Consider the following 13,705-nt stretch of genomic DNA (forward strand, 5'->3'; position numbering starts at 1 on the left):
GAAAACCAAAACGTGCAGATCTTTTACATGTATGTGAATATGGTAGTTGGAAGGTTTAGGGAGTGGCACAGTGATGCAGCGGTAGAGTTGCTGCCTTAACTTTTTGCACCAAAAACTCGGGTTCAATCCTGACTATGGGTGCTGTCTAGACGGAGTTTTATGTTCTCCGGACTACAGGTTTTCCCCGGGTACTCCGGTTGTTCACCACACTCCAAAGACGTACAGGTTTGTAGGTTAATTTGGCTCTGGTAAAGTTTGTAAATTGTCCCTAGTGTGTGCGATATTGTTAATGTACGGGGCGATCACTGATCACCAAAGGGCCTGTTTCTGCGCTGTATCTCCAAACTAAACTAAACTAAACTAATAATGTCTTAATTCACTTTAGTAAGCTGCAAACACCTTGCAGTTTTATGACTAAACATGAAAAATGAATGCTTACATTCTGTATCTGACCTGCGTGCCAAAATATGAGATGTTACTGCTCGCCTTGTATGAAAGATTAATAGGTGACTTAGCAGAGTTTACAAGATGATGAGTGGATAAAAATGGGTCAGTAATAGACATTACAGATTTTAAAACATTGGCAAGAACTCCACTGGAGAAGAGGAGCATTTAATTATTAACACTGAGAGAAGTTGGGATAGGAGCCCCCCTGTGGGAAGAGGAGACTGAATATTGAAAGGAAGTTCAGTGGGGCTTAAGGATAAAGGCACTGCGTCACATAGTGTGTAACTATGCAGGAGGCGTCTTTCAATGAGGCAGCACAGACAAATGGCTTCCTTCAATGCTGTCAGATTATCCGATGTTAGGAAACAGCGATGCCTAGCTTCTGTCAGCTCAGCAGAAGAATGAGACGGTGATGATGATGGTACTTCATTGTCACTTGTACCTAGGTGCAGTGAAATTCTTTGTTCACATACAAACTACACAACAGAGTCGCCACAAAGGCGCCGACAAAGCTACAAAAAGTAAACTTTAAGTAATGTTGGTCCCTTCTTCATCTCCCCCCAGCTGGGTACCCCTTTGTTCTTGGCAGCCCTCCCCCACACAGGTTCCCCTTTCTTCTCAACAATAGAATGACTGCAAAGAGCTAGTATGGGCCACAGGGCCAAATGCCCTCCTGCTGTGCTGCCATTTCGACCATTTATGATTTAGTCTTGGTCAGGATTGCGACAATTAAGATGACAATCAAGCCAACCGCCATCGATCATAGAGTTTGTTGTCCTCGTAAGGCCAACAGCCCACCTTAACTTTCTTCTGCTCTCTACATATAGGCAATATTAGCGAAGCCCACTCAGGATATCAAAGAAAGACACAAAGTGCTGCAGTAACTCAATAGATCAGGCAGCATCTCTGGAGAACATGGATAAGGTGACGTTTTGGGTTGGGACCCTTTTTTAGATCTACTTTGAATAAGATTCAAAGATTTGAATAAAATTATTGCTACTTTCAAAAATTCTCCTCACCTATCCAAGTTGTTCCAAGATGCTGCCTGACCAGCTGAGTTACTCCAACACTTTGTGTCTTTTTTTGTAAGCCAGGGGTGGCACAATGGTGTAATGGTAGAGTTGCTGCCTCACAGCACCAGGGAACTGGGTTCGATCCTGGCCATGGGTGCTGTGTGTACACAGTTTGCAAGTTCTCCCTGTGATCTCGTGGGTTTGTTTAGGGTGCTCCAGTTTCCTCCCACATACCAAAGATACTCAGTTTTGTAGGTTAATTGGCTTCGTAAATTGTGCCCAGTGTGCAAGATAGAACTGGTGTATGAGTGATTGTTGGCCGCCCGTGGACCCGGTGGGCAGAAAAAAACTGTTTCCACGCTGTAACTGTAAACTAAACTAAAGCACCTGCAATTCCTTGTATCCACTCAGGATGCCAAACTGTTTTTCTTAGGTGCTGCTGTGCTGTATGTAATGAGTCTTCCTTTTAATCTGCTCCATATGTAGAGTCCCGTCACGGAGGTAGGGAATTCCACTATTGTATGTCCTTTACCTTTCATTGTACCTCGGTACATGTCACAATAATAATAAACATGAAGTACAATTATGTGTAAAAAAGAATTGTCCCTCAGATTCCTATTAAATCTTTCCCCTCTCATCTTAAAGCTTTGTCCTCTAGTTCTTAATTTAAAAGACACTTGAACACGGAGACGGGCAGGAAAGGTTGAGAAGGATATGGGCCAAACACAGGCATGCGAGACTAACTTAGACGTGGGCATCTTGACCGGCATGGGCCCATGTCTGTGCTGTGTGACTCTCTATGACTCTCAGAAAGAGAAATAATTGTTATTCTCCTCCTGGCGGTAAAAATAAATTAGTGTGGGTGGAATTAGTTTTCACACACAAACAAGATGGCAACTTGGATACCTAAAGCAACGTTCAAATGTAATATTCCATGACCTTTAACACTGGCCTGTTAAATGGCAAGTATGTCTGAACACTGTCTTTGAACTGCAATCAGTAGAATACAAACACTCAATTTAATTATTCATAGCTGTACTTAGTTTAGTCTAGTATATTATTGTCCTGTTGTACTGAGGTACAGTGAAAAGCATGTTTGTTATGTGCTATCGGCCTGCTGCATAGTTGCAGCTTGTGAATGAGTGTTAGCAACGACATTCACCTTTCCTTCCACTGTTCCCCTAAATGCTTTGTAAGATGCGGCATTAAACACCAATGATGCTGAATCACGGGAAACTCATTGCTGATTTATTTTCATGCTGAAAACCGCAATTTATTTATATTTTTTTCATTTTAGCTGAAGCCACCATCAAAAAGAAACCGACTCCCAAAACTCCTCCCAAACCAGGTAAGATGTTTGATTTCAAGAAAGCAAGTTTATTTTAGTCTTCTTTTATTTTATGCCAAACTGTCATTTTGGATCCTGTTCATTATCATTCTGAGCTGAGATGCTGCAGCCCTTATTAGACTTTGGACTTTACATTAGACTTTAGAGATACAGGGTGGAAAGGCCCTTCGGCCAACCGAGTGCATGCTGTCCAGCGGTCATCCCGTAGCACTATCCTCAGTTCAGTTTTGTTTATTGTCATGTGTACCAAAGTACAGTGAAAAGCTTTTATTGTGTGTTAACCAGTCAGCAGAAAAACAATACACACAAGCAATCCATTTACAGTGTATGAATGCATGGTAACATTTAGTGCAAGGTAAAGCCAGCAAACTCTGATCAAGGATAGCCCAAGGGTCATTAAAGAGGTAGATAGCAGTTCAGCACTGCTCTCTGGTTGTGGTTGGAGGGTTCAATTGCCTGATAACAGCAGGGAAGAAATTGTCCCCGAATCCTATGTACTAGGGATAATTTACAATTTTACCAGAGCCAATTAACATACTGCACAACATACATACAAAGACTGCACGTCTTTGGAGTATGAGAGGAAACTGGAGCAGCCATAGAAAATCCACATAGTCACAGGGAGAACGTATGAACTTTGTACAGACAGCACCTGTAGTCAGGATCGAACCCGGGTCTCTGGCACTGTAAGGCAGCAGCTCTACCAATTGTGCCATGTGCCACCCTTATTATTTCTGTGACGGTATGCACCAGTATGACATACTAACACTTTTAAACAGCTAAAAAATGTTTTAATTGTGTATTCTTGCAACTTTCTTGCCTCCAAATAAAGTCTGATCATCACCAATTTATTGCCAACAATTCTCTCCCGTTGTCTGGGCTGTTCAATTGTATCACTAAAGGAAATTTAACAACACGGGTTCCTAATGAAGAACAAGATTACTAGTTTTCATGTGTTTCCAGTTGTGGAAAATTGACCTGAACTTATCCCAGCTGGATAGTAATTTGCAATTGATTGAACAAGAAACGTACATTTTACAAACTATTTCCTACCTAGTTATCAGATTAATAAAATATGTTCATGCTCAGCTGTAACCCGGTCGAGTATTTACTCACTAAATCTAGCATTCGTTTTTGAGCTTACGGGAATGAAGCCAGGACATTCAAAAGTAAATCTCTTGTGGCTGAAAGATAATTAGTCATTAATGCAGGTATGTGGTTCAGCCATGCAGAAATCCATTTTTTAAATATAGTTAATGAACTTAAAGAACAATAGAGTGAAAGGAACAGTTTACTGAATCTTTTAACATTCTTCCATAAACATTTAGTGGCCTTGGCAAGGCATTTTATCTGAGCTTAAAATTGTAATAAAATAAAGATAACATGAAATTTTAACTAAGAATAGAAATGCCTGGAATGTTAATCAATAGCAGAAAGACTAAGGACATGTTGAGGCTCAATGAAACGAGAGCTTTATAGTTGCAGATACTGTAAGAAACTGCAGTTGCTGGAATCTTGAGCAAAGCCCAAAGTGCTGGTGGAACTCAGCGGGTCAAGCACCGTCTGTGGAAGGAATGGACTAGACCAGAGGTCAGCAACCTTTTCTGACAAGGGGCCAGGACATATGTCTGTGAGCGGATGGCGGGCCACATCTATCACGTGTACACATGGATCCCGCCCCGGATGGCAGGCATCAAATTACATGTTCACATAGATCCTGCCCCTTCGAGGACACCAGCCGGAGCACTGAGCTCAAATATCATACTCACTCGTCCCCAGCCTACTGACAACCCCGATCCCGACAGTGAATCCCAGACACAGAAGGTGCGCGGCTGTGCTGGCGGCTTTGCGGAGGATGCGGTACAGACAAATCACCTACTAGGTACCAGAGGTAGAAAAAGATGCTGGAGAAACTCACTCCAGCATTTATTGTTCTACCATCGATTTGTCCAGCATCTGCAGTTCTTTCTTAAACATTCCAGGTACCGGAGATGATGGAAGTCTGCGGGCTGGATGATTGAGGGGAAAAAAACGCCTGTGGGCCGGATGATTTTGGGTTACAGACCGGATTCAACCCAGGGGCCGTAGGTTGCCGACCCCTGGACTAGACGATGTTTGGGTCGGGACACAGTTCAGTCCGATCAATGGCAAGAAGGGTCCCGGCCCGAAACATGGTCTGTCCATTTTCTCCAGAGATGCTGCCTGACCCGCTGACTTACTCCTGCATTCTGTGTCTGGAATTGTAACCTTATCCCGTTTACACTCACTGTGAATATTTTCTAACTAAAGGACATGAAGTAGTCAACTAAAATGTCCTCATCTTGCAATGTGATGTTTGCTTTCAACAGCTATCCCGCCACAGATACTACAGTGCCCTGGAAGCATGAAAGTCCGCGCCGGCGAGTCTGCAGAACTGTTTTTGAAGCTTGCCGGGACACCGCCACTCACCTACACGTGGCTAAAGTTTAAGAAACAGGTAATCTTCTTCTCTTCTCCTTCATAAGTCACAGGAGAAGATGTGGGCAATTCGGCCCATCGCGTCTACTCCGCCATTTAATCATGGCTGATCTCCCGAAGAAAGACATAAAAGGCTGGAGTAACTCAGCGGGTCAAGCAGCATCTCTGGAGAAAAGGAATAGGTGATGTTTCGGGTTGGTACCCTTCTTCAGACTGTCTATCAGATCTTGCGTCTATCTTCAGTATAAACCAGCATCTGCAGTTCCTTCCTACACATGGCTGATATCTCTTTCCCTCTCAACTCCATTCTCCTGCCTTCTCCCCATAACCCTTGACCACCTTTACTAATCAAGAATTTGTCAATCTCCGCCTTAAAAATACCCAATGACTTGGCCTCCACAGCTGTCTGTGGCAATTAATTCCACAGATTCACCACCCTCTAACTAAAGATGCTCCAAGGAAGTAATGCTGAGGCTTTATCCAGTGTTGGTGAGGCTACATTTGGAATATTGTGAGCAGTTTTGGGCCCCATATCTGAGGAGGCAAGATACAAGATACATTTAATTGTCATTTGGACCCCTTGAGGTCCAAACGAAATGCCGTTTCTGCAGCCATACATTACAAACAAATAGACCCAAGACACAATATAATTTACATAAACATCCATCACATTGCTGTGATGGAAGGCCCAATAACCTTATCTCTCCACTGCACTGCACTCCCCCCCCCCCCCCCCCCCCCCCCCCGATGTCAGAGTCAAAGTCCAAGCCCCCGGCTGGCGATGGCGTTTGTCCCGCGGCCATTAAAGCCACGCCGGGTGGTGCGAGGTCGCACACCGGGTCTTGGTGTTAGAGCCCCCGGCGTGCGCTCGCAGAGTCCCGCGGCCATTCCAAGCCGCGCGGGGCGGTGATGTCAGGCCCCGCTCCAGGAGCTCTTCGACCCCGCAACTCTAACGGGGGAAGATCGCCAAGGCGAGAGCTCTGAAAAGCGGTCTCCCTCCAGGGACCCGCGAGGGAGACTGCTTTTCAGGGCTCTCGCAACGGCGACTTCTCCCGCCCGAGTTGCCATATGCCATATACCATATGCTGGCATTGGAGAGGGCCTAGAAGAGTTTACGAGAATGATCCCAGAGTAGTTTGGATTAACGTATAATGAGCATTTGACGGCTCTGGGCCTGCACTCACTGGAGTTTAGAAGGATGAGGGGGTGGCTCTCATTGTAACCTACCGGATGGGGTCTAGATTGAGTGAATGTGGAGAGGATGTTTACAGTAGTGCAATAGTCTAGTAGAGGGCACACCCTCAGTATAAAAGAACATACATTCAAAATGGAGATGAGGAGTAATTTCTTTATCCAGATGGTAGTGAATCTGTGGAATTCATTGCCACAGACATCTGTAGTGGTCTAGAAATTGGGTATTTGTAATGCTGAGATTAACAGGTTCTTGATTGGAAAGGGTGTCAAAGGTTACGGGGAAATGGCAGGAGAATAGGGTTGAGAGGGGAAAATAGATCAGCCATGATTGAATGGCAGGGTAGACTCAATGGGCTGAATGGACACATCTATTCCTATGTCATGCTCTTCACTGGCTTATTTTGTCTGAAATGGCTTGCATGGGGGAAGGATATCTGCCATTGTTACTAGGGTGGCTGATACATAACTCTGGGCCTACCGATGTGATTGACACAGTTCCTGCGCATTAAGTTTTCTTACTATCTGCCGTATCTACACTTTCAAAGCTTTATATACCTCTATCAGGTCATTCCAAATCTTCACCTGAGATGTGGACAGAGGGACCAAGAATATATTAACAAGAGTTAGCCATCGAGATTGTCTGAGTCTTCTATTGTTGTGGATACTGTTCTTGGGGGGGGGGGAGGGTGTGGTGGAGATACCCCTCAAACAAGGGGAGGAATCTTACCCCAGGGGATCATGTGAGTGGCAAAGGTATCTGATTATAATGGTAGCTTTGTGAACACTACTAAATACAACGCTAATGAATGTACAGTATGTATAGCCGCCGAGAATGTCAGAAGAGTTTTTGCACAGTTCTTATTTTGTTATATTTTTTATTCTGGATTAAGTTTATTTTTGGGGAAAGGAAAGCATTTGCTTCTAAATCCCCAGACCACAAATTAAGGTGTAAATCTGCGAGATTTCACAATGTAATCTCCCACAATAACTTAGTGAATTTAGTGAAAGTAGGATTAAAGTTCACGTTATCACTTAAAGCAAAGTTCTGTTTAAACGTTGCTTTGTGATACAGATGACAGTGTGAAAATGTTTTTGTTTGTACGGTTTGTCGAGCAGAATTGAGAGTTTTTGCTGCCACTTGATGGAATATTTACTCAGACTATAGGTGGGGAAGCTCATTTCATGCAGATCTGCTGAGACCAGCAACAAAATAAGTTTTGTACCCACAATTTAAGCAAAAAGTAGAAAGATACCATTTCACTTGTTGCACCAACACTACTTTGATTTGTTGAAACAAGGAACTGCAGATACTGGTTTACAAAAGAGGTTACAAAGTGCTGGAGTAGCTCAGCAGGTCAGGCCGCATCCCTGGAGAACATGGATAGATGACATTTTGGATCTTCAAGGGCCCTGACACGAAATGTCACCTATCCATGCTCTCAAAAAATGACCAGCTAAGTTACTTTGTCTCTGTTGATTTGTGTTTTTTATTGTGCTAAATTTTCACTTTTAGGTGTGTTCACTTTTGAGAACAGTGTTTCTCAAGAGCCTCACCGATCTGACCTCCTTCTCAAATAAACCATTCTGGTCTTGCATGGTGACACACCTCCTCACTCTGTGCTTCATGTCCAAACTTCCTGAATGTGATAACGCAAGTAGATAGAATGGTGAAGAAGGCACATGGATATGCAGGGATTGCAGGGACATGGATTATATGCAGACAGATAAGAGTTGGTCGACATTATGTTTGACACAGACATAAGTAGCCCATATAGACTATGTGGAGTTTGCATGTAATCACACGGTTTTTCTCTGTATTATTAGGAACCTGAGGGGTAACTTTTCTACACAAAGGGTGGTTGGTGGGTGTATGGAATTAGCTGCTTGAGGAGGGAGTTGAGGCAGGTACTATTGCAATGTTTAAGAAACATTAAGACAGGTACATGGGTAGAATCGGTTTAGAGGAATATGGGTCAAACACAGGCAGGTGGGGCTAGTATAGATGGGGCATGTTGGTCAGTAGGGGCAAGTTGGGCACCTTTCCACGCTGTATGACTATGAATCTTTGCTGTGTTTCCCTCCCAGGTTGCAAAGATGTGTGGGTTGGTAGGTTAATTGACTGCGGTAGATTTACCCCTAGCATTTAAGTTAATGGTGGAATTTTTCAGTAAACTTGATGGGAATGTGAGGAGAAATAAAATGGGAACAGTGTACGAATAATATAAATGGGTGTGTGTTGATTGACATGGACTCAGTGGGCCGAAGGGCCTGTTTCTACACTGTATGACTATGAAACAATGTGGAGTTATCTGTGGTATTCATCTGAGGGGAATTCTGTTCATTTTGCTAAGACCGTGCACACTTAAATACAGGTATTCTAACTTCATCATTTGTTTTGTCTCCATTTCAGATTAAAGAGAGTGATCACATTAAAATAGACAATACAGAGAGCAGCAGTAAGCTAATCATCTCATCAACCAAGCATGAGGACTGTGGCTGTTACTATTTACTGGTAGAAAATAAGATGGGAAGCAAACAAGTTCAAGTTAACCTCACAATTGTAGGTAAGTCATCCCTAATCTTCTCTTCCAGCTTTCTTCTACCTTCTTACTCCCCCTCCATGTTCTCCATATCCATGTTCTCCAGAGATGCTGCCTGACCTGCTGAGTTACTCCTTTGTGTCCTTTGGTGTATCAACTAGCAACTGATGTTCCATGTTTCTACAGTCTACCCTCTCCAATGTAGCAGGTTTAACAACTGCTTTTTCAGCTGTTTATGTTAAACACTGCAAAAGCTGAAAATCTGACATGCAGCAAATAATGCTGGAAGTCATTGTGCAGGTCGGGCAGCATTTATCAACAGATAGACACAGTTAATGCCACAGGTGAATCACCAAAAGTATTTTAAGCATTTTTTATTTTGGCTCCAATATCCTGTACTTTTGTCAAGAGAAAATAATGTTGTGATAAATGTTCTATAGAATCTCTGAGTTGTTTCAAAATAATTCAAGAGGATCAATGTTCAATGTCAAGAAATAGAAAGCAAGTATGTGCAATCTGTTCTCAGAATGTAATGTTAAAACCTTAGCGTCACTTTTCTGCATATGCAGAATGTTTCTAAAAAGACTCATCAATCTCTCTCAGCTTCAGTGCTCAAACTGAAAGCAATTCTTTGTATGGGGTCTGATCAAAGGATTGAAACAAATAAATTATGAATTCCTCACTTCAGAATGGTAATCCCCTTGATTGAAGGTCTCCACAGCACCTTGTCTTTTATCAAAGTGATCTTGCTCGTGGCTCTGCCACTTTAGTTTATTCATTGGTACATGTATAACGCTGGTTCCCACTGCTCTAGATGTTTGATGATATGCTGATGCACAGTGGCCTATTCATTTACAATTTCAGTAATGAATATAAAGTTGTCTGCAACATTCACTTTAGTTTAGTTTAGTGGATACAGGGTAAGGGGAATTGTGAAAGAAGTCCAGTGCCAGTCCAATTAAAGATAGTCCGAGGGTCTCCAATGAGGTAGATGGTAGCTTACTATGAGGTAGCTCCACTCTTTTAAATCTCTACTCCCACAGCAGGATTTCTTACTGTACTCTTCTTAATCTCCTCTCCCTTTATCATGTATCTACACTGTAAATGGCTCGGTTGTAGTCATGTATTGTCTTTCTGCTGACTGATTAGCACGCAACAGAAGCTTTTCACCGTAGGTCAGTACACGCGACAATAAACAAAATTAAATTCAACTCGGGACCGCTCTCTAGTTGTTGAAACTGTGCCTGGATCTGGAAGAAACTGTACACAAATATTTGTGTCATTTTATTGAACTCAGGGAGCATGTTCACAGGTTTAGGTTGGTAATGGCTTTGGATCATTTTTTTATTGCCATAGTGAGGATTCAAAAATATATATTTTTTCTAATTTAAGTGAAAATTTTAATTTTGTTTTAAAAACAGGAATCATGTTATTGCAGTAACTTCTGTTACAGTAGTTTACAAGCTACTTCCACTAAACCACGTGCATAATTACAATGCATTTCAGAAGGATAAACATGTAGATTTCTGCAGGATAATTATGGGAAAAATGTTCAATGTATATTGAATGTCACCAATTCTAGTAATATCCTGCAGGATTTACACTGTTTGGTTATTAGATATACGTGCACCCTGCCAGACAAAGGCCATGACCAGTTGCCTGATAAGCGCACTTGCCCAATTTACACTGTGACTGGTTGGCTGATGCATAAGGAACCTGATTGTTCAGAACAACTCATCCTTGTTTACCAAGTTGCCTAAACGAGCAGGTCCTCTTGACTGCATTAGGCCCTTGTTCCTCCAAACCTTTCCAAGTGTCTGTTAATTGTCCAGGGCTCTCACTTAACTTTTTTTCCCTATTGCCAGCCGGGCAACCTTGACAGTTCTTTAGGTTGCCAAATGACAGTTTAGGTAGTCATTTAAGACTGCTTGCATGACGCGTGCGATAATGTGCTCGGACGAAGTGCGTAGTTACCAGTCGGAATTATGCTCAATGAAGCATTCACATATTATTTCTGCTTCAAATAAAGTCACAAACTAAACATATTCACCAATCAAGACATGATATATACCACAATGACATGCAGCAAAATTATAATACAGTATTTCAACTCTTTTTACACATTGCAATTAATGCAATTTCTATTAGTTCTTTCCACTTCCAAACAAAAATGTGGTTGGATTATTCAGCGTATGATCAACCTGTGTCAATAAATTCTGGACCATGGTAACATATATGCTTAACCATGCACACTACAGATTGATGCAAGCATGTTTTCTGTGAAGGATTGAAAATTACCATGACATGGCCATAGCATGGGTCGTTATTGCTATATACAGGTTGCAAGGAAATCTCTAAAGGCATTTTATGATAATAGCTGTTAAAACTGACTATACCCAACTGACAGGTTAAACATATGCAGATGATACCAAGATAGGGGGTGTTGTGGATAATGAAGAGGATTTCCAAAGTCTACAGAGTGATTTAGGCCATTTGGAAAAATGGGCTGAAAGATGGCAGATGGAGTTTAATGCTGATAAATGTGAGGTGCTACACCTTGGCAGGACAAATCAAAATAGGACGTACATGGTAAATGGTAGGGAATTGAAGAATACAGTTGAACAGAGGGATCTGGGTAAAACCGTGCATAGTTCCTTGAAGGTGGAATCTCATATAGATAGGGTGGTAAAGAAAGCTTTTGGTATGCTAGCCTTTATAAATCAGAGCATTGAGTATAGAAGCTGGGATGTAATGTTTAAAATTGTACAAGGCATTGGTGAGACCAAATCTGGAGTATGGTGTACAATTTTGGTCGCCAAATTATAGGAAGGATGTCAACAAAATAGAGAGAGTACAGAGGAGATTTACTAGAATGTTGCCTGGGTTTCAACAACTAAGTTACAGAGATAGGTTAAATAAGTTAGGTCTTTATTCTCTGGAGCGCAGAAGGTTAAGGGGGGACCTGATAGAGGTCTTTAAAATGATGAGAGGGATAGACAGAGTTGATGTGGACAAGCTTTTCCCTTTGAGAATAGGGAAGATTCAAACAAGAGGACATGACTTCAGAATTAAGGGACAGAAGTTTAGGGGTAATATGAGGGGGAACTTCTTTACGCAGAGAGTGGTGGCGGTGTGGAATGAGCTCCCAGTGGAAGTGGTGGAGGCAGGTTCATTGGTATCATTTAAAAATAAATTGGATAGGCATATGGATGAGAAGGGAATGGAGGGTTATGGTACGAGTGCAGGCAGGTGGGACTAAGGGGAAAAAAATGTGTTCGGCATGGACTTGTAGGGCCGAGATGGCCTGTTTCCGTGCTGTAATTGTTATATGGTTATATGGTTATTACACTAACTGACAAGAGATGGTCAAAGGACATAACTGCAGCAAATGTTCTTTTGGTAATATGTTTAAAGGTGTCAAAACGCCACATTACCGGACATTCAGATTAGATGTACGTGTTGTGAACAGCAATGAAGATATCCAGTTTGTACGCACCAGATTTAAAAAAAAATATTGATAAACACTGTTTCCATCATTCCCACTTCAGAATTAACGTTAAAATTTCAACTGAAATATCTCCTGACCAAATTTGTGATGTATATGACCAACTGTAGAAGTAAAACCTGGATAAATCAAACATATAGTTGTGAATGTTGCTCAATAAATAACTGATACTCCATATTAATACTCCATATTAAGAGCATTGATTTGCCGTTAAAATGAATTCTGTAATAACGTGTCAACGGCAGCAGTGACAATCGAACACTGCGGTTTTAATGTTTCACGTGTTCACAATTTAATTAATCCATCTTTATGGACTAAAATAAATAATAACATTGGGAATTAAAACACATTTGATTGCATTCCGTTATCAAACATAGTCAATATTTGCCCTGAAGACATTTCCAGCACAATAGGGGGGGGGGGGTGGGGGGGGGGGATTTTTGAGGGTGTGGGTGGGGGGAATCAGTGCGGGGGGGGGGGGGGGATAGATGGGGGGGGGGGGGGGGGGGGGGGGGGGGGGGGGGGGGGGGGGGGGGGGGGGGGGGGGGGGGGGGGGGGTTGAGAAGGCAATCGATGCGGAATGGATGGATTGAGGCAGATTAATTAGTATGTGTTGGTTGGAGTAGGTAAAATTGTGAGGGGAGAGCACGGGAGTTGTCAGTGTGTTGAATGGGAGGATCAGTACAGGATGAATGGGGGGGATCAGTACAGGATGAATGGGGTAGACAAAAATGCTGGAGAAACTCAGTGGGTGAGGCAGCATCTTTGGAGCAAAGGAAATAGGCAAACGTTTCGGGTCGAGACCCTTCTTCAGACTGTTCCCCCCATTCTTCTTGAATGGAGGGGATCAGTACAGGATAGATTGGGGGGGGGGGGGGGGATCAACGCAGGATGAGTGGAGGGTATCAGTACAGGGTGAATGGGGGGGATCAGTTATAGGATGAACGGGGATCAGTACAGGATGAATGGGGAATCCGTACAGGATGAATGAGGGGATAAGTATAGGATGAATGGTGGGATCAGTAAAAGATGAATGGGGAGATCACTACAGGATGGATGGGGGGGGGGGGGAAATCGGTGCAGGGTAAATGGAGGGTGGGTCAGTACGGGATGAATGGGGGGTTCAGTACAGGATGGATGGGAAGGGGGGTAAGTACAGGATGCATTGGGGGACCAGTGTTGGATGGATTGGGGGGGGGGG

The 13,705-nt window shown here is 42.8% G+C and overlaps 1 protein-coding gene across 9 annotated transcripts in view; it reads left to right on the forward strand.

Annotated features, from left to right (window-relative positions):
- The window catches only part of LOC129698790 (myosin light chain kinase, smooth muscle-like), a 258,392-nt gene that overhangs the window by 196,062 nt on the left and 48,625 nt on the right, over positions 1–13,705 (forward strand). For all 9 annotated transcript variants that reach the window (XM_055638067.1, XM_055638068.1, XM_055638065.1 and 6 more), the window contains 3 exons: positions 2,758–2,808; positions 5,157–5,284; positions 8,870–9,023. In XM_055638067.1, the coding sequence (XP_055494042.1) occupies positions 2,758–2,808; positions 5,157–5,284; positions 8,870–9,023 (333 nt within the window). The remainder of the gene's footprint in view (positions 1–2,757; positions 2,809–5,156; positions 5,285–8,869; positions 9,024–13,705) is intronic.

The sequence above is a fragment of the Leucoraja erinacea genome, chromosome 7 (genome assembly GCF_028641065.1).
Source record: "Leucoraja erinacea ecotype New England chromosome 7, Leri_hhj_1, whole genome shotgun sequence".
NCBI classification, from domain to species: Eukaryota; Metazoa; Chordata; class Chondrichthyes; order Rajiformes; family Rajidae; genus Leucoraja; species Leucoraja erinaceus.